General features: G+C 36.9%; 1 protein-coding gene across 2 annotated transcripts in view; it reads left to right on the top strand.

The window, feature by feature from the left end:
- Positions 1-4,357: 4,357 nt before the first annotated feature.
- vsnl1a (visinin-like 1a) overlaps positions 4,358-21,384 on the top strand; it is a 34,187-nt gene continuing 17,160 nt past the window's right edge. Inside the window, exons 1-3 of one of the 2 annotated variants that reach the window (XM_051874611.1) lie at positions 4,358-4,684; positions 7,250-7,371; positions 11,936-12,102. In XM_051874611.1, coding sequence (XP_051730571.1) covers positions 11,941-12,102 — 162 coding nt within the window. In that variant the 5' untranslated portion in view covers positions 4,358-4,684; positions 7,250-7,371; positions 11,936-11,940. The remainder of the gene's footprint in view (positions 4,685-7,249; positions 7,372-11,935; positions 12,103-21,384) is intronic. The other variant, XM_051874610.1, reaches the window with a different exon arrangement.

Consider the following 21,384-nt stretch of genomic DNA (forward strand, 5'->3'; position numbering starts at 1 on the left):
CCCGCATTTGGCTGTAACTCTATCATAGATGTAACTAATTTTTAACTAACAAGAAAAACTTTGAATGTTGGTTTGACAAAGTCTTGTTTTGTCTGTAGGTTTATAGACTTTAGATGCCACAAGTTTGCATTTAATTAATATATTTCATTGTTTTTAGTAAAATAACTTATTCCCATTATTCCTGTGAGGTTTGGCCAATTAACTCATGAATTGAAACAGAGCCAATTCTGAATTTTGCATAACCCTGCTTGCTGCAATTTCCATATTACTCTTCAGTTCATATTAACGTCTTTGTTTCTCAATTCAAGGCTTTAGCATTTCTTTTCAAAACGACTGTCAAATTTGGCAGCACTGTCCTTTTTCTCCCTGTCTGGGTGTGTATTCTGCTGTAGGATTCATTGTGCTATAAAAAAGACGTCAATTTGAGGCTGGCTGATCAGTGAGGTCTGGATAACCCCTTGATTCATTCCCACAGCTCTGATTCTGATTATAATAGACTAAATCCCCTCTTCATTCCTGCCATGACAAACCTTTGCACTTGCCAGGCTCCTCGCTTGCACTGTAAGCTCTCAGCAGGAATTTTTCACAAGTGGAATCAGTCATCAAAGCTTTGTGATTTGCAGTGACCCAGCGGCGTTTGATGTGATTGCATGAGGATGCTTTGGATGTTTACATGTACTGATGTTCAAATGATGCGCAAGGACTTTTTGTCTAGCTACTAGCAGAATGGAAGCGATTTACAGAGTGATTCTTTGGTATACAGGAGCTGTTCTTCATTTTCTGCCATGTGATACTGAATTTATTAGCATGGTGTTAGTACAGTTTGCATTTTGCTTTAACACCCAGTAACATTCGCTTGTATTTTATGAATTTTAAAGACAAGTAGGACGATGAAATAACAGCACATTTTGACAGGATGCAATGCATCAAAGAAAGTGATTTCAGTCTCTCTCTCTTTAATACAATGTAAAACTGCAAGAGGTGTAATAGAGTTATATGAGCATTCTGATTTCACATAGAACTATCCATAAATTATTCATGCCATTTTTAAGACACCTCCATGAAAGTTAAAGGGTTAGTTCACCCCAAAATGAAAATAATGTCATTTATAACAAAATAACGACTTACATAGTGATGGCCGATTTCAAAACACGTCATAAATCAGCGTGTCGAATCATGATTCGAATCACGTGTCAAACCGCCAAACTGCTGAAATCACGTGACTTTGGTGCTCTGAACCGCTGATTCGACACGCTGATTCATAACGCTCCGAAGCTTAATGAAGCAGTGTTTTGAAATTGGCCATCACTATATAAGTCGTTATTTTGTTTTTTTGGTTCACCAAAAATATTCTCGTCGCTTTATAATATTAATATTGAACCACTGTATTCACATGAACTGATTTAAATATGTTTTTAGTACATTAATGGATCTTGAGAGAGGAAATGTCATTGCTGGCTATGCAGGCCTCACTCAGCCATCGGATTTCAACAAAAATATCTTAATTTGCGTTCTGAAGATGAACGAAGGTCTTATAGGTGTGGAATGACATGAGGGTGAGTAATAAATGACATTATTTTCATTTTTGGGTGAACTAACCCTTTAATGCATGAATTTTAACCTAGTTTTGTTGCATAAAACAAAACATTTTTATAAGAAAGATGGTCTCAAAACTACCATTTTATTTCTGTCAGGCTTTTCATCAAATAATAGCACAACACAGAGCTAATTTTTCACTTTTCTGTTCTCGTCTGTTTCATTTGACACTTTTATTCTCAGTAGGTGGGTCACGAAATGCTTTAGAATTGGGTGGTTTCACAACAAGTTTTTACTTTGTACTTTAACAGGTCGGTGACCATCCCTCATGCCTATAGCTAATCTTATTGATGCCTGCAGTGGGAGAAAATCTTTAACCATGGCGCTGACTTCAACAAATGTGCAAGTGACAAACAACACCCTATAGACACAGCTGAAAGAGTGGAAAATCTGCTAACTGCCTTGTAACATTTCGACTTCTTCACATCATCTATCGCTCTGCTGTTGGGCAGGAGGAATAGGTAGGCAAACAACTTTAAGGGACAAACTGTCATGGGACACTATATTAGACCACAATAGTGTTAGTGCTTTAGGAACAATATGCCACATATCATTTTGAAGAAACTGAGAGTTCCCACATCCTAGAGAAAAAGATTCATTGCTTCTGTCCCCAGATACAGTACCTGTCCTGTAATGATGAAAAACAGATCATCGCCAAATTCAGATGTGAAATGACTGTGGCAGGGTCAATATTATTGTAGTCTACTAGGGTTGGTTGTGTAGGGGGATTACAGTTAGACCACATAAAGAGACCGATATGCTCAATGAAGACCAGGAGTCAAAATTAAACTTCAGTCAGTTGACAGAGTTTACTGAAGACAAAGTTCTCCACACTGCCATAGGCTGTAGAAAATGAGTAAGAGGATCCAGCCTTGAACTAACTTAGGATACAGAAACATTACAGTCATATGGATAATCAGTTGACATCATTTCTACAAGTTCTGATAGGTTAACAGTACAGATAATTCTATCAGCATCCGAACATGGTATTCTGTTCTTTGTGCAAGTGAGACATTCTCTTTGACACACTTTGTTCTATATATGTAAGGGTCACAGGTGTGTCATAAATTTCAGGAAGGACTCTTCTCATCTGGGACACTGTTGAATTCTACTGGAGACTATTCCTTTAGCATGGTCACATGGGTCAGACCCTCAGTCACCTCTCAGATACCAAATACAGACATTGCCTGTATCATAAATGGGATCAGAATAGATACACTGGTTTTAAGAAAACTGGTTTCCAATTCATTATATAATACAAGAAGAGGGATTGTAAATCCTCCCCCTTCAGTTGGCACAATTTTCTTTCTTTGTTATATCTCTGTCTGTTTTATACCCAATGACCTAAACTGTCATTTGCACCAAATTGTGTTTTGGTGCAAGTGAAAGCTTAGGTCATTGGGTGAAAAATTAACACTTTAAATGCCTCATAATATTGTCTAAATTGTGTTATGTCTAAAGTTTTGTTACATCTATGGTAAAAGTGGCCTATGCACAGTGAAACAAAGGGTTAGTTCACCCAAAAATGAAATTTCTGTCATTAATTACTCACCCTCATGTCATAAGACCTTCGATCATGTTCTGAACACAAATTAAGATATTTTTGATAAAATCCGATGGCTCAGTGAGGCCTGCATTGACAGCAAGGTAATTAACACTTTCAAATGCCCAGAAAGGTACTAAAGACATATTTAAAACAGTTCATGTGACTACAGTGGTTCAACCTTAATATGAAGCAACAGAAATACTTTTTGTGTGCCAAAAAACAAAACAAAATAATGACTTTATTCAACAATATCTAGTGATGGGCGATTTCAAAACACTGCTTCATGAAGCTTCGAAGCTTTACGAATCTTTTGTTTCGAATCAGTGGTTTGGAGCGTGCCAAAGTCACATGATTTCAGTAAACGAAGCTTCGTTACATCATAAACGTTTCGAAATTTCAATGGTTCACGTGGCAGTTGCTTCATAACATTAAGGTTGAACCACTGTAGTCACATGAACTGTTTTAAATATGTCTTTAGTAACTTTCTGGGCGTTTGAAAGTGTTAATTATCTTGCTGTCAAAGCAGGCCTCACTGAGCCATCGGATTTTATCAAAAATATCTTAATTTGTGTTCCGAAGACGAAGGTCTTACGGGTGTGGAATAACATGAAGGTGAGTAGGCCTAATTAATGACAGAAATTTCATTTTTGGGTGAACTAACCCTTAATCATTTTCAAACTAAACACTATCTGATATAGGCCCTACTTATTTTATGATTAATTTATGATACATGATTAATTTTACGATATTTTATAATGTTATAACACTTTTTAAACCGTTTAAATTAAGTTGACAAAAACAGGTAAGGTTAGAGGATCTTTGTTTCCCAGATTTCGCAAACGCAAATTCGACCCTCGACAACAGAACGCTGCTTTGTTTGAAATCGACTTGTCTGTGACATCGCTATTGACAGACAGAGCTTCTTCTTTCTTTCTTTGTTTTTTTTTTGCCCGCGAAAAATGTTTTTTAATGTGACCGGACCTTTTACATTTACATTTCACAGGCCTAATACGAATTAGTCTAGTTGACGTTTGTGTATTCTTGTGATCATCATTTTTAAAAACGGCCCCCCATGAAAGCCAAGTCACACTTGGGCTGTTTAAAAAAATACTAACTAATAGAAATAACAAAAGGTGGAATGCGTGAACCTCGAAGACTTTCATATCTACTTGCTGACTTGCTGATGTCATTTTCTACCATTGCTCTATCCGAGTTCAGTCAGAGCGAGAAGGCACAATTTGCGCACACTCAAAAGAGCACACACCACAGCAAAGCTCGCGGAGCAGTGGGAAAACACGAGATAGGTTGGTGGTGATGAACACAGACCGACGCTGGCTGAGCTCTATTGTATCTCTATAGCGTCACATCACCTCGAGCGCTGCGCGTGGACTGTCCTCGCTGCAGTAATCGCTGCGCCTCTCCTTTCACCCCAAAGAAACCTCACCGCAGCTGTCAGCAGATTAGTGAGCACTTCCATCGCGTTTACCTTTTACAGTCGCCCGAAGCAGGAAACGTCAGACCTCCTTTTGGCTCTCCTTTTCGGTAAGCCCATCTTTAACTATTTGTTTTGGCTGGAATAAGAAACCTTTAGAAAGTCGTTATGGATTGACGTGACGATGGTTGAGCTGGCTCATCTAGGCTACCTGCAAGCATTGTAATGCATTGATTCATCACAGAGGATGTAATGTGCATGGTTATGATATTTCAGAATACTTTCTCATAACTCCTCACCCTGTAAACCACTTTGTTATATATTATAAGATTATTATATTATAACATTTATATGCATCATTATCTGTTGATTTTATAAATGCCATGAGGTAAAACAACCAAAGGAGGACCAGAGGACACAGTAGTAAAGTTGAGGTAAAAAACGTGAGCTTGCTATGTCAAATAAATGGACATCGGTTGACAATGGCCCCAGGTGTACATGTCTGAAACAGCTGTGTGTCATAGCTATCTACACTGTCATAGGGCTCGGTGAGAAATGTATTTGTCCGCACAGGTTGGTGCATATCATTTGTTTTGCATGCATTTTGACAGATTAGGTAGTCAAAAATTTTAAAAGAATGTGAACTGGATTCCTTTTGGAATTGTTTTGTAAGTTTGAACCAACCTCAAAGGATTCTAATAAGAATCAAATACAATCCATTCTTTGATTCTTATGCGAGTGTTAGTTGGATATTGTGTCATCTTTATCAGAACTCTGCTTGTATTGTATAACGTTTTCTTCTGGACAGTTAAAGAAAACCCAAAGCCAAAGGAAAATTTCTGAAAATTAATTTTAAATTAATTTTTATTATTCTACGGGGCAGTTTATCCTTTTGGTAATCATAATTGTCCTATAGGCTACTATTTGTTCTAAAATATCAAGTTTTTGTTTTGTGTTATGATGGATTCCCATTGACGTGACTTAGGCTAGATTTGATTCCAAGTTATGATTATGAAATTCCAACTTTAGGATTTTTGGACTGGGGGGATGTCATAATGCTGTGTTGTTGCTGTATTTATAGTTCAGATTTCAAAAATGACTTAAATCGACTTTCTTCACTACTAACACAGCTTCTTATACACTGCAGGATCAATGCAGCTATAATGTACAAGAGCAGAAATAAAAGCATAGTGAAATTCTAAGCATGTATTTTCTATATCAACCACCCATAATTTTACAGTCTCAAGGTCATGCTGTAAAGTAATGAATTGATCTAAATGTTTGTTGTATAATGTGACTTTCCGAATAAGCTGGATGTGCTAAATCACTTGGCTAGCTAAATTCACATGTGACAAAATTTGTCAGGCTTGTGTGGATGTCAACTCAGTTGTGATGACTCGACTCAGGGTTTAAAACGCCTTTTGATCTCTGGACAGGTCTCAGTTTGCATAGTCATCATAATGCCTGCTAGTCAGTTCTTAGGTGACACGAGTGCTTGTACAACATCGCTGTGTTGATCATTCATAACACAGCATTTTCTGTCGTACGAACATAAGATGAGCTCAACATATACACAGCACTATTTTAAATCAGATCAGAATATGGCTTGTGTTCTACCTCGTTGCTACTACTATGAATGCACCGCTGCTAGTCTTTGTGTATGGCAAAGATCATTTTAATCTATCTGCATTACAGCAGTGTCGCGTGAAAAGGCAAAATCATTTTAAAAGATCGATTCAACCTGCGTGTTATAGTCACAGGGGACAGAGTATTCTCTCTGGTCTCCTGTTGCAGCAGAAATAGCACTGATGCAGCCTAAATGGAAAATGGAGTGGACTATTGCTTTTGAGGTAGACAGGCTCTTCGGTTCCTTTTATAGCCTGCAGTGACCAATTCTTTTCAACAGCATCAGTAGATCAGAGCTTCATGTACAGATGGACCTTATTGTTCAGAATTCACCTATAATGATGCAACAAGTAGCAATATCTCATTTTTGCATCTTCTTATTATTTATACTGGGCAAATTAAATGCTAAAAGTTTAAATTGGTCTTTAAAGCTTTTGAAAATGAAGTGAGTCTAGTTTTGACACTGCAACAAGGACAATTTTTACAACCCTGAGACAAAAGATTCTCATGCCTGCTCATAAAACTAGTCGCTAGAGTGCTCTTAAAAAGACTGAACAGTAGGATTTGGAAATTATTACTGAGTTTGCAATGTCTGTAGTTATTTCTGATCGTTGTGCCACATGGAAACAACCCTCTGGAGAGTTTATGGAAAGTAACCACAAATTTAGACTGCTTAGACTGGTGGGTGTCTAAATTTAAAGGGATAGTTCACCCATGAATGAATATTATTTCATCATTTACTCACCTTTATGTTGTTCCAGACCTGCATCACTTTCTTTATTTGGTGGAATATAAAAAGAAGACATTTTAAAAAATGTTAGCAATCAAACACACACAAAATATCTTCTTTTACGTTCCTCAGAAAAGAGACAAAGTTATACAGGTTTGGAATGACAAGAGGGTGAGTAAATAATAGAATTTGCAATTTTGGGTGAACTATCTCTTTAGACAAACCATCCAAGCAATAATGAACGTTCTGCCATCATTTACCCATGTCATTTCAAAACCATATGACTTTTTCTTTCATGAAGCTGCTCTTTTCTATACAGCGAAAATGGATGGTGACCAGGGGCTGTAAAACTCCAAAAAGGACAAACCCATATGATAGATTTGTGTGCGACTGAAATTTCAGAAGAAAGTCATATGATGTTCACAATCACATGACATCAGGGTGAGTAAATGATGATTGAATTTTCATTTGCAAGTAAACTATTCCATACTTAAATGGCAGAAATATTGTCTATATATAAAATCTTTGAAATGAGGAATTCCTGTTGACCAATTATTGTATCATTGGCTTGACAGAAATCATGTAAATCTTTAACAATGAAGGGATCAGCTGGAGGAGGATTCAATTAGGAATGATGCTGATCATCTAATTAGTTTGAAATCATAAATCACACTCACAAAGAGGGAACGAGCTATACGACGATGCATTATCGCTGATTCATAGTCAGTTTCAGGGGCAGCTGTTTTTAGCACTCTGAATTTGCTATGCTGTGCTTTTTCTCATGGGTGGATCCCTCATAAAGAACGGTATTCCCCAAGGAAACAGGGTCTCCAATGCACTCTGCAGATCAGGAAGGGTTACGCTCCTGCCATTAAAACCTCACGGCTCTCAATCTGATGCATGGGTTGGTGGCCTCATTTTCACCATGTATAAAATGTAGTTTTCTACATCCTTGCCTTTAGAGAACAGTCAAGATGTATGTCCTTAACTCAGCCATTTGCTTGACAATAAAATGCTGTTGTGTGGGAAACTAAATTAGCGCTCATTATCGTCAGCATCGCTGCTCGTTTGTCAGTCTCAGACTGAAAATTAATTGTAATGAACTTTGAAGTGCAATGTTCCCATCTAGTTTTTACGTGAGCCTCGATGAGAGTGATGAAAGCTCATCTCTATGATTTAGTAGTGGTGAACAAATTAAAAAGCAGCACAATTACTCAGCATTTCATCCGCAGCACTGCTACCCTGCTTTCTGTCTCTCTCTGTATGTCCCTCTGTGCTTTCATCATATCCAATATTAATGTAACGGAAGGATCAGCTTTTTCGATTTGCGAAAAAAAAAAAAACGTAAATGTCACATTGAAGCTTAGGATGTGATGACCTTTTGGTAATTATGTGAACGATGCTTTGTTTAATTATCCCATTTCCCTGAAAGTAACGCACACACTGTGTGTGACAACCATCTAGGGGAAAAGGGCTGCGGGATAAAACATACGGCCTGGTTTCACAGACAGGGTTTAGATTAAGCCAGGATTAGGCCTTAGTTCAATTAGGACATTTAAGTAACTTTTTAAAATGTGCCTTAGAAAAAACATTACTGGTGTGCATCTTGAGAAAAAAACATTGGCACTGACATATTTTAAAGGGGTGGTTCATTATGATATTATTATGAATATTTCACTTTTTAAACTTTAGTTAGTGTGTAATGTTGCTGTTTGAGCACAACATCTGCAAAGTTACGACGCTCAAAGTTCAAAGCAAAGGGAGATATTTTCTTTTAAAGAATTCTCTCTTTAAGGACTACAACAAACGGCTGGAAGGGACTACAACGAGCTTCTTCCCGGGTTGGTGATATCACTAACCCTAAAATTTACATAAACCCCGCCCCCGAGAACACGAAACAAAGGGCTGAGGCCATGTTATTGCAATACAGTACATAACACAAATGCAATAGCATGTCATAAAAGCAAGATGACAACATAAGTTATAACCGTAATTAAACTAAACTATACCTGTTCTGTCTTCATGCAGCATATATTCTCTGGCTCTGTAGGCATCTTACAACAGTTCCCACAGGAGCGATTTATTATCATGACAGAATATGCTATCCCACATTAGCTACATAAATTAAGCAACTAACCATTCAGAAACGTCCTGTTACATTCTACATGTTGTCACTTCTTCTTGAGTCATTTGAACATGAAAGGCTGAACAGGTTCTGACATTTTCAGTGAGTCTTCGTGAGGTAGGCATGTGACGGTATCAGATTTTCATGTTGCGATTAATTGCTGAAGCTTTTATCACGGTATGTGGTATTATCATGATATTGAAATAAGATGCAAAAAAAAGTGTTGTCATAGTATAACAGGTTTAAGAACTCTTTTTGTAATAACAAAAATAACTCTGAATGTTTAAATACAATAATACAATACACAAAAAATATATGAAGTAACATTTTCAAACAGATTAAAGTGCAAAAGATTTAGGCTATAAAGAACAACAGATAACACTTTACAATAAGATCTCATTATTTAATGCATTAACTAAGATTGAGCAATAGCTACATTTGTTACAGAAAGTATTATTTTTTGTTAATGTTGGTTAAGAAATACAACTGATCATTGTTAGCTTTATCTCAGGTCCATTAAATAAGTTCTTTTGATTTTAGTAATGTTATTAACCAGTAACTGAGAAATTAACATTAACTAAGAATAATTAATGCTTTATAAGTATTTTTCATTGTCAGTTTGGTAATAATGAATTAACATGTTAACTAATGAAGCCGTATGTCTCAAAGTTTTACTGAACAATAACAAATAATCAGAACATTTCTAATCATTAGGGCATGTTGTAGTCCAGATTAAAATATAAAAATGTTTAAGTTTGAAAATAAATAGCTTATTAAGTCTTTAAGTATTAAGTATTTGGTGCTGTGATGAACAACATTGAGATTACAAAAAAATGAATGGCTGTTTGAAGCATTTTAAAAACTTCACTAGAGCAGTTGCTTTGTTTGCGGGGTTTCCGGGGTAACCGCTGCATTCTGCTGTTCCATCAGCGCCCTTTGCTGTCAGAGAGTGAACGTGCACTTTCATTCAGTGCGTCTCCTTCACTCGTTCTGCCATGTGCTTCTTGTGCACATTGGGCTTGTTAACATCTGAGCGCGTGTCCCTTTGACGCAGCATACAGCGGTGTTGTGCATTTTATACGGTTGATGGGAAAAGTATTCTTAAATGCATTATAAAAATTTAAATAATTGGTAATAAATTATTATTTACGGTATTTTGAAGTGCCCATGATAACAGTATCGTGCATAATCATTATCGTGATATATCGCGTTACATAATATCGGCACACGTCTATCGTGAGGTAATCGGCGCTGCTAACACTATTAGGAGCAGAAGCTCATTTGCATTTAAAGGGACACACACAAAACGGAGCTTTTTTGCTTACCCTCAAAAAGTGACAAATTTAACATGCTATAAGAAATTATCTGTGGGGTATTTTGAGCTAAAACTTCACATACACACTCTGGGGACATCAGAGACTTATTTTACATCTTGTAAAAATGGCATTATATCACCCCTTTAAGATATGTCAGTACAAGTTACTTTCAGTTAAAAAAGCTCAAACATGCATTTTAGTCTGTGACTAGATTTAAACCTTGTCTGTGAAACCGGACATACACGTCCTCCAAAGGCACAGGCACATTTTTAATAATAATTATAAGCTGAAATAAGGGATTTCTTATGAAGATGCTCTCATCCTTAGTGAGATATTATGTACAGACAATTCTATACTGGAACGTTCTTTAGGTGCTTTGCTTTCTCATTTTCTCAGTGCTAAGAGTATGAACACCTTCAAATTATAGAACATCACATTTTACAGGATATTTCAAGGAAAAAATCTGCAACAGAAGCATTTTCACTGATGGTCTCAGATGTTTGGTCAGTGTGAGTGTGTTTGTCCCAATGATTTAAGCCTTCTTTAAATGTATTCAGCCAGCATGAAATGATATAATCCACAATGACTCACTCAAGCCATCATATTTATTCAACTGCACGGTCTTATTTTAGCCATGATATTAATTATGAAATGAGTATTTCCACCCATGTACATTTAGTATATTAGTGTGTGCGCTTAGCAAAATGACTTAAAATCCCATTTTCTCAAATTCAATTTGTATAGTACTATATATATATATATATGTATATTCTAAAGCAGTTTTACAAAGAATTGTGCCCCAGTGAGAAAGCCAAAGGCAACAATGGCAAGGAAAGACTCCAGAGGATGTTTAAAATGAAGAAAAACTCTGGGAGGATCCGGACTCAGCTAGAAAAGGCCACCTCCTTGACCTGGCACTTATTTAAACACATGTATGGTCCATTCTAAGTTTGATTTTAAAGGTGATTATGAAGATGATTTTCTCTGAATTTTGTAAGGTTTTAAACCTAGTGTTTATATTCACACTACTGTTTTACATTGTTACAAAATCTTTCTATTTCAAATAAATGCTGTTCTTTTGCAATTTCTATTCATCAAAAAATCCTGAAAAAAGTATCACACAAAAATATTAAGCAGCACAACTCTTTTCAACATTCATAATAATATGAGTTTCTTGAGATCAGCATATTAGAATGATTTATGAAGGATCATGTGACACTGAAGACTAGAATAATAATGCTGAAAATTCAGCTTTGCCATAACAGGAATAAATTACATTTTAAAATATATTCAATTAGAGAACAATTATAATAGTATCTCATAGTATTACTGTATTTGATCAAATAAATGCAGCCTTGGTGAGCATAAGAGACTTCTTTCATCTTACCAAATATTACCAACCCCAGGAGTTTGAATGGTAGTATATGTGGGTGGTATAAACGGTAGTATGGTAGTATAAATGGTCTTTTTATAGAACAAAGTTTATACAGTTTCTGCAGTTAAAATGAATTACAGCTCCAGGCAAAGTGAGATCACAGCTATTTTATATTTCTGTTCCTTGCAGACACCATGGGGAAACAGAACAGCAAGCTGACCCCTGAGGTAATGGAGGACCTGGTGAAGAACACAGAATTTAACGAACACGAACTCAAACAGTGGTACAAAGGCTTCCTGAAGGATTGCCCAAGTGGCCGACTCAACCTGGATGAGTTCCAGCAGCTGTATGTTAAGGTAGAGACTCTAGTCACTCTGTGATACATTTCTCTACATGTGCTGGCTTTTTGTTGGTCTTGCTCCAGACTGAAGAGGTCATTGAGGAGTGCATCAGATGTGCCATGTGATTTACAAGCGAATGGAAGAGCCCTCTGAGTCATTCAGTTGGATAGTCTGATGTATAACTGGCACCAAACTCAATTCAGATCTCCAGGGCTACGCTATTCATATGACTGATTCTTTATGGAATGTCAAGCACAAATAGTTGTTGTTGTGGCATGCTTTACTCTCTTTATTTAGATTTATGAGGTTATATATTTCAGTTTCGACTTTTTGGCAAGGAAACATTTTGCTGCACATAACACAAGAGTGTATCTATTGTACAACCTTGCAGCTCCAATTATAACATGACACTACCTGCTGCTTAATATGAATATGAATTATGTAAAGACATTATGCAAGATCGTTTACATCATCTACTAACAGCCGGAGTAAATAACCACAGTTCTCACAGCTCTGCTCAGAAACTACAATGCTTTGAATTGGCTCGAAATGAAAAGAAAGAATAGAAACCTGCTGTAGGCCAAGCCTTTTAGTGATCAGGGTTAGCGGTTTTCAGCAAAAGGATATCAATGAGAGAGTTTTATTAAAATCCAAAAGAGAGGAAATGGATGACCTAGCATTAGCAGGGTGCTGAGTTCCAGCGGACTGAATGATTGTTTGTATGTGAGTGTGTGTGGTTCAGTTATACCCTATGTTATGGGGACAAAATGTCCCTACAAAGATGGCAATATCCAAAATCCTTTTCTTGTGAGGACATTTTTTGGTCCCCATAAGGAAAACAGCTTATAAATCATACAAATTGATGTTTTTTAAAAAAATCTAAAAATGCTGAAAGTTTTCTGTGATGGGTAGATTTAGGGTTAGGGGATAGAATATATACAGTTTTTACAGTAAAATCATTATGTCTATGGAATGTTCCCATATAACATGAAAACCCAACGTGTGTGTGTGTGGCACTTACACCGCTCGTGGCATAGGGATACTGAAAGGTGTTTTGTGATTGGCTGTGGTCAGTGGTGAATCATCCTAATTGCTTTTTAATTGAATTAACGTGGCATGAGTTTTTTGTGTACATAGTAATAATTATATATATATATATATATATATATATATATATATAAATTGATATATATATATATATTGAATATATATATATATATATATATATATATATGTTGTTTATTGTTGTAGAATTATTTAAATATTATTTCTGAAAGTATAATGTAATATAACACTATTTTTATTTTCATGGATTTATATGGATTGTCAGCATGAACCTTTTGTTCATGCTAGGCGGATGTTTACAGATATTTTATAGATATTTTATTTAGAATGAATTCTAGGCTACTTGCTGACAAGCTTTTCTCCTTACCACTAATTAGGTTTAAGGTATTTAAAGTAGGGCTGCATGATATACAGTGGGTACGGAAAGTATTCAGACCCCCTTAAATTTTTCACTCTTTGTTATATTGCAGCCATTTGCTAAAATCATTTAAGTTAATTTTTTTTCCTCATTAATGTACACACAGCACCCCATATTGACAGAAAAACACAGAATTGTTGACATTTTTGCAGATTTATTAAAAAAGAAAAACTGAAATATCACATGGTCCTACAACCCCAAATCAGAAAAAGTTGGGACAGTATGGAAAACACAAATAAAAAAAGAAAGTAGTGATTTCTAAATTTACTTTGACTTGTATTTCATTGCAGACAATACAACAGCACATTATTTAATGTGTTCCTCATTTTTGTTTTTTTGTTTTTTTCAAAAAAACAAAATTCTCATTTTGGTTCTTGCAACACATTTCAAAAAAAGTTGGAACAGTAAAGCATTTACCACTTTGTAATGTTGCCATTCCTTTTCACAACACTTAAAAGACGTTTAGGGACTGAAGACACCAAGTGATGAAGTGTTTCAGGTGTAATTTTGTCCCATTCTTGCTGCAAACAAGTCTTAAGGTGGGCAACAGTACAGGGTCTTCGTTGTCGCATTTTGCGCCAGTCAAGTACCTGTATCCTCTTCCTCTGCAGCCAGGACTTTGTAATGTGTGCAGAATGTGGTTTTGCATTATCTTGTTGAAATATGCATGGACGTCCCTGGAAAAGATGTCTTCTTGAAGGCAGCATATTGTGCTCCAAAATCTCTATGTACTTTTCAGCATTAATGGTGCCGTCACAGAAGTGCAAGTTACCTTTGCCAAGGGCACTGACACAACCCCATACCATGACAGACCCTGGCTTTTCGACTTGTTACTGGTAACAGTCTGGATGATCCTTTTCTTCTTTGGTCCGGAGCACACGGTGTCCATTTCTCCCCAAAAATACCTGAAATACTGATTCATCTGACCACAGTACACATTTCCACTGTGTGATGGTCCATCCCAGATGCCTCCGAGCCCAGAGAAGTCGACGGCGCTTCTGGACACTGTTAAAACTGTACTGTGCCAAAAGGAAGCCCTATGTTAACTGGCATTTGTGGATGTAACTACGTATTGTGGTAATTGACAAAGGTTTGCCAAAGTAGTCCTGAGCCCATGTGGTGATATCGCTTATAGATGAATGACGATTCTTGATGCAGTGCCGCCTGAGGGATCGGAGATCACGGTTGTTCAGCTTAGGCTTGCGCCCTTGTCCTTTATGCATTGAAATTCCTCCACATTCCTTGAATCTTTTAATTATGTTATGCACTGTTGAAGGTGAAATAAGCAAATGTCTTCCTATCTTTCTTTGAGGAAGATTGTTTTTAAACATTTCAATAATTTTCTCACGTATTTGTTGGCAAACTGGCGATCCTCGGCCCATCTTTGCTCCTAAAGGACTAGACCTTTCTTGGATGCTGCTTTTGACCCAAATCATAATTACAATCACCTGTTGACATCACCTGTTTCAAATCACATCATTATTTAACCAATTTACCTGATTACTAGCCCTAAATTGCTCCTGTCCCAACCTTTTTTGGAATGTGTTGCAGGTCTGAATGACAGGAAAGGATGTATATTTACAAATGAAATTAAGCTGACCAGACAAAACATGAAATATTTTGTGTTCACATTGTCTGCAATGAAATACAAGTCAAAGTAAATTTAGAAATCACTACTTTCTTTTTTTATTTGTGTTTTCCATACTGTCCCAACTTTTTCTGATTTGGGGTTGTAAGTATTCAGACCCTTTGCTGTGACACTCATATATTTAACGCTGTCCATTTCTTCTGATCATCCTTGAGATGGTTCTACACCTTTATTTGAGTCCAGCTGTGTTTGATTATACTGATTGGACTTGATTAGGAAAGCCACACACCTGTCTAAATAAGACCTTACAGCTCACAGTGCATGTCAGAGCAAATGAGAATCATGAGGTCAAAGGAACTGCCTGAAGAGCTCAGAGACAGAATTGTGGCAAGGCACAGATCTGGCCAAGGTTACAAAAAAATTCTGCTGCACTTAAGGTTCCTAAGAGCACAGTGGCCTCCATAATCCTTAAATGGAAGACGTTTGGGACGACCAGAACCCTTCCTAGAGCTGGCCGTCCGGCCAAACTGAGCTATCGGGGGAGAAGAGCCTTGGTGAGAGAGGTAAAGAAGAACCCAAAGATCACTGTGGCTGAGCTCCAGAGATGCAGTCGGGAGATGGGAGAAAGTTGTAGAAAGTCAGCCATCACTGCAGCCCTCCACCAGTCGGGGCTTTATGGCAGAGTGGCCCGACGGAAGCCTCTACTCAGTGCAAGACACATGAAAGCCCGCATGGAGGACTACAAGATGGTGAGAAATAAAATTCTCTGGTCTGATGAGACCAAGATAGAACTTTTTGGCCTTAATTCTAAGCGGTATGTGTGGAGAAAACCAGGCACTGCTCATCATCTGTCTAATACAGTCCCAACAGTGAAGCATGGTGGTGGCAGCATCATGCTGCGGGGGTGCAATCGAGTGGAAGATGAATGCGGCGAAGTACAGGGATATCCTGGACGAAAACCTTCTCCAGAGTGCTCAGGACCTCAGACTGGGCCGAAGGTTTACCTTCCAACAAGACAATGACCCTAAGCACACAGCTAAAATAACGAAGGAGTGGCTTCACAACAACTCCGTGACTGTTCTTGAATGGCCCAGCCAGATCCCTGACTTAAACCCAATTGAGCATCTCTGGAGAGACCTAAAAATGGCTGTCCACCAACGTTTACCATCCAACCTGACAGAACTGGAGAGGATCTGCAAGGAGGAATGGCAGAGGATCCCCAAATCCAGGTGTGAAAAACTTGTTACATCTTTCCCAAAAAGACTCATGGCTGTATTAGATCAAAAGGGTGCTTCTACTAAATACTGAGCAAAGGGTCTGAATACTTAGGACCATGTGATATTTCAGTTTTTCTTTTTTAATAAATCTGCAAAAATATCAACAATTCTGTATTTTTCTGTCAATATGGGGGGAAAAAAATGAACTTAAATGATTTTCGCAAATGGCTGCAATATAACAAAGAGTGAAAAATTTAAGGGGGTTTGAATACTTTCCGTACCCACTGTATAGTTTTAGCATCGATATCGCAATGTGCGCATCCGCGATAGTCACAGCGCAGAATGTGCGATGTCTTGTGGGGATTGTTAATGCGTACGGACTAGACACCTTGGTTCAAAACACGTGCTTCTCGGATTAATTGCAAAGTTTCACAATCATACAAAAAAAAGTTTATCATTTGAAGTTTATCGTGTTTTAGGTACTGTCAGTTTAAACATTCAAGTGATTTTGAACCATTTGAGCGCACAAAGACAAGAAAGAGAACTCAATTCTGAACGCGCGCACACACACACACACACACACACACACACACACACACACACACACACACACACACACACAGAGCCGCCCAGATGCACTGAACACTGATTGCCGTTCTCTTCCGCATCTATTTGTGCCTGAACGGACACAAACATGCAAAAGATTAACAAAATGCACGTAATACATCGAGTATCCCTGTAAACACAGTTGCTTATGGCTTAGGTTAACTAAACAGTTGAGAAAGAAAACCGGATGTGTAACAGTATTTTGGATCCAGTCTTAAAGGGACAGCAGCATAATATTCCTGCTGCTTTCTGTGTCATGAATGTTAATCAAACAACAAAAAAGACAAAGAGAAGAATCACTTTTGTAGTTTTAACACAGATTAATTATATTTCATTTAAACAGTTAAGACTATGCAGTGTTATTTTACATTTGATTATTCAATTTCTGTACCTGAATACTGTTAGACTTACCTGAAAAATATAAAACACTAAATTTCATTTGTATCTTTGTTCTATTATATTTATCTATGCTTGTAATTTGTTCATTATTTTCTATGCATATTCACTCACCTACAAAATCATCCTAGAATGATTATTTTTTTCCAAATAGAGTTATTCAAGTCATCTGGTGAATTTTTTTCATATCGCAATATATATCGCAGAAAAACAAAATATCACAATGTCAGTTTTTTCCAATAACGTGCAGCCCTTATTTAAAGTATCTCGGTACCAATATAATTTTTCTATAGATGTAGAGGCAATAATCTGAGCTCCTCTATATGGTACAGAGGCAATAATATGTGCCCAGAAATGAGCATGCTTTGTATGGACCAAGCTTCCAGGTTTTTGTGGAAGGCATATGGTTGCTATATTTAGCATCTTTTTTTCAATGATTCATGCTTTTTCAGTAATAGGTTGCCAGACTAGACTGGGGATGAGATCAGTCATATGGACAAATGAATCATTCTCTGAACTCTGTTATCTGCAGACATTTGATACAGTTTGCAATCGTCTTTGGGGTAAGATGGTGTGGATTGCATAAATACGCCAACTGCTAAGTAGTGCAGCCTAAACAATAGACATACAGGACAGATTATGAACTGGAATAAAATTGTGTGGTCATACCTATTGCTACGGGTTAATGTATAGAAAACCACCAGCCAGTTGCAGGTAAAACAAGCATCAAAGGGTGTCCTGATATGGGAGTGACCCAATATATGAACATTTAATAAGCAAACTTTATCATTGCGCCTTTTGTGTTTGTAAAACTCTCTTGAATCCTTAATTCTGATTGGACAATAGTTGTATTGAGTGGTCAGAAGGAAAAGGAACCAGTATGAGACACAAAGAGCTGGATGAGAGGAAGGAAGCTTAATTGCAAATAATAATAATATATATACTCACTAACATTAAAAAGTTTGGGATCTGAAAATTAATACAGCAAAAACAGTATTATTGTGAAATACTGTTACAATTTAAAATAACTGTTTTATTAAAATTTATTATATTTTTGGCATGGCAAAGCTGAATTTTCAGCAGCCATTACTCCAGTCTTAGGTGTCACATGATCCTTCAGAAATCATTCTAATAGGCTGTTTTGCCGCTCAAGAAACGTTTCTTATTGTCAATGTTGAAAACAGATGTACTGTATAGGTTTACTGGGTTTGAACGGCTGATTGTACATTATTACTTATGTGTAACAATCTAAACAATGGAATGGAACACGGTGTCATGAAAATGCCTGGCTATTTAAAGAGACAATATGTGGCAAAGTTCCCATTTCTATTTATAGCATTTACTCAATACCGCAGTGCATATCGTTTCATACTCTAACAGTGCCACACTAACTACAGTACTACATGGGAAATTATTAACCCCTTGGCTGAACGCTGTGAAACGCCTCTGTGATTAATCTGCCAATAGTATCCAAAGGTGATGGCTGTACATGGTGTCGGTAAAGTGATCACTGTGTCTCCTGGGGTTTGATTGTTTGCTGCGGTTTCAGATGTTAATACTATGAATACAGTGATGAGGTGCTGTGCAATGGACTTTAGGTTTGTGCCGAATGAAGCACTTGAATGGCACATGTTCAAATCTAAATGGCAATTGAAAAGATGACATACACAGTGAAAATTTGACAGTAAATGTATTGAGTAGAAGGGGGATGGGGGTATGCAAGTGACATTAGCTTTACCAGAGGATTCCAACGTGCTCCTGTTTGACAGCAGTTTGTTACATCACCCTCAGCTCAGACCTTGATTGTGTGGCCAAACGGAGGGCTGTGGTGGATCGAACATCGGCCCAGATCTGATCTCACAGCACATGAATGTGAAATGACAGGGTGACGTCTGGTTTGCGGCCCTGGTGTGGCATAGACAATGATGTGGCTAGACATCTTAATGTTAAATACTGGGCAAACGTGAAGATTTCTTTCTTTCATTTGATGGATGAAAATGTGAAGCTTTCTTTATCACTTGAATGTGATCTTTTTTTAATACCAGTCTAATATCTTTGAAATCACCTATATGCTAGTGTGTAACACTTTACAATAAGGTTCCATTCGTTAACATGAACTAACAATGAAAAATGCTTCTAAAGCATTTATTAATATTAGTTAATGTACATTTCAACATTTACTAATACATTTTTTTTAAATCAAAATTCTGTCTTTTAGTATTATATAATGGACGATGAACTAACAATGAACAATTTTCTTAACTAACTTTATCAAATTTATTGTTAGTTAATGTTTAAGGGTTAGTTCACCCAAATTTCTGTCATTAATTACTCACCCTCATGTCGTTCTACACCCGTAAGTCCTTCGTTCATCTTCAGAACACAAATTAAGATATTTTTGATAAAATCCGATGGCTCAGTGAGGCCTGCATTGACAGCAAGATGATTTACACTTTCAGATGCCCAGAAAGGTACTAAAAACATATTTAAAACAGTTCATGTGACTACAGTGGTTCAACCTTAATATTAAAAAGTGACAAGAATACTTTTTGTGTGCCAAAAAAACAAAATAATGACTTTTCAACAATATCTAGTGATGGCCAACTTCAAAACACTGCTTTGAAGCTTTACGAATCTTTAGTTTCGAATCAGTGGTTCAGAGCGCGTATCAAACTGCCTAAGTCACGTGAACCATTGAAATTTTGAAACTCTTATAATGTAACGAAGCCTCGTTTACTGAAATCACGTGACTTTGTCGATCCGAACCACTGATTCAAAACAAAAGATTCATAAAGCTTTGAAGCTAGATATTGTTAAAAAGTCATTATTTATTTATTTATTTATTTTTTTTGTGTGTGTTCCGAAGATGAACAAAGGTCTTACGGGTGTAGAACGACATGAGAGTGTATAATTTATAACAGAATTTTCATTTTTGGGTGAACTAACTAATTAATTAAAGGGTTAGTTCACTCCAGACATTTAATGGAGATTTTAAGTTATTTTTTGGTTGTCTTTGCCCCTTTCCATCGATCAAACACACACACACATGAAAACACACACCGCCTTGTACAAGCTGGCGCATCATTGAAGTTGACTCCAATTGTAGTCACTACCAGATGATGTTCTAAAATTAGCGAATGATCTTATGCACTTTAATTTCCCATGCTGAGCATGAAAAACATGGATAGGCTGTCTGAACCTGTTTTCCTTTGCACTTGTTTTATATGTACAAAGAGACCAGAAAAATCAAAGCAGGCTTCTGGAGTTTCTAGTGCTTAATTTATACCACAATGAAGACATCACTTTAAATAGGATGTTACTTTAACTGTGTCATGGGAATTTTTCATTCCTCCTTGTGATTAATTAGATTATCTGTCAAATGTAGACTCGAATACTGAGTACAGAAAATTCATTCATGAGGTCAAAGCTACATACCAGAACAAGAGGAAATTTGGCTTTTTATTATGGCATCAGCACTGCTTTTTTGTGATAGATGCTGGTGTGACGTTTGAAGAAAGTGGACTGATTCATGGTTTTTGCTGCAAAATCAGATTACATGCAGTAACAAAGTGAAACCATCCAAAAGGATCCTATATGTCACAGTTGAGATGTGGCAGGTGAGGGAGTACAACAGTTCATGTGTGTTTAAGTACAGTAGCAGACGGGTGGAATCGTCCCTTGTGTCGGGATGCAGTAATGAATGACCTACGTACTCTGGATTTATTGAAGTATCCATTTTGCTTAATGATAGCTTTGTGGAGAAGATGGAGGATCTTAGTGTCACACAAGGTTGTCTTTGTGAAGGAGACAAATTGCCTCCCTGCGATCAATAGGACGCCATCTTATTCCCTATCCACAGATCTTGTAAGATGACCTATCAGGGATAAAAAGCCTTATAATATGAAGTACCATTTTTAATATTTCTAGAATCATTATCACAAAGCCTGGTTTTTGATAAGACATTTAATTTAGTTTATCAGTTGATTTGCATTTATTCACATGTATTT

This window comes from Ctenopharyngodon idella, chromosome 20 (assembly GCF_019924925.1).
Source record: "Ctenopharyngodon idella isolate HZGC_01 chromosome 20, HZGC01, whole genome shotgun sequence".
Taxonomy (NCBI): Eukaryota; Metazoa; Chordata; class Actinopteri; order Cypriniformes; family Xenocyprididae; genus Ctenopharyngodon; species Ctenopharyngodon idella.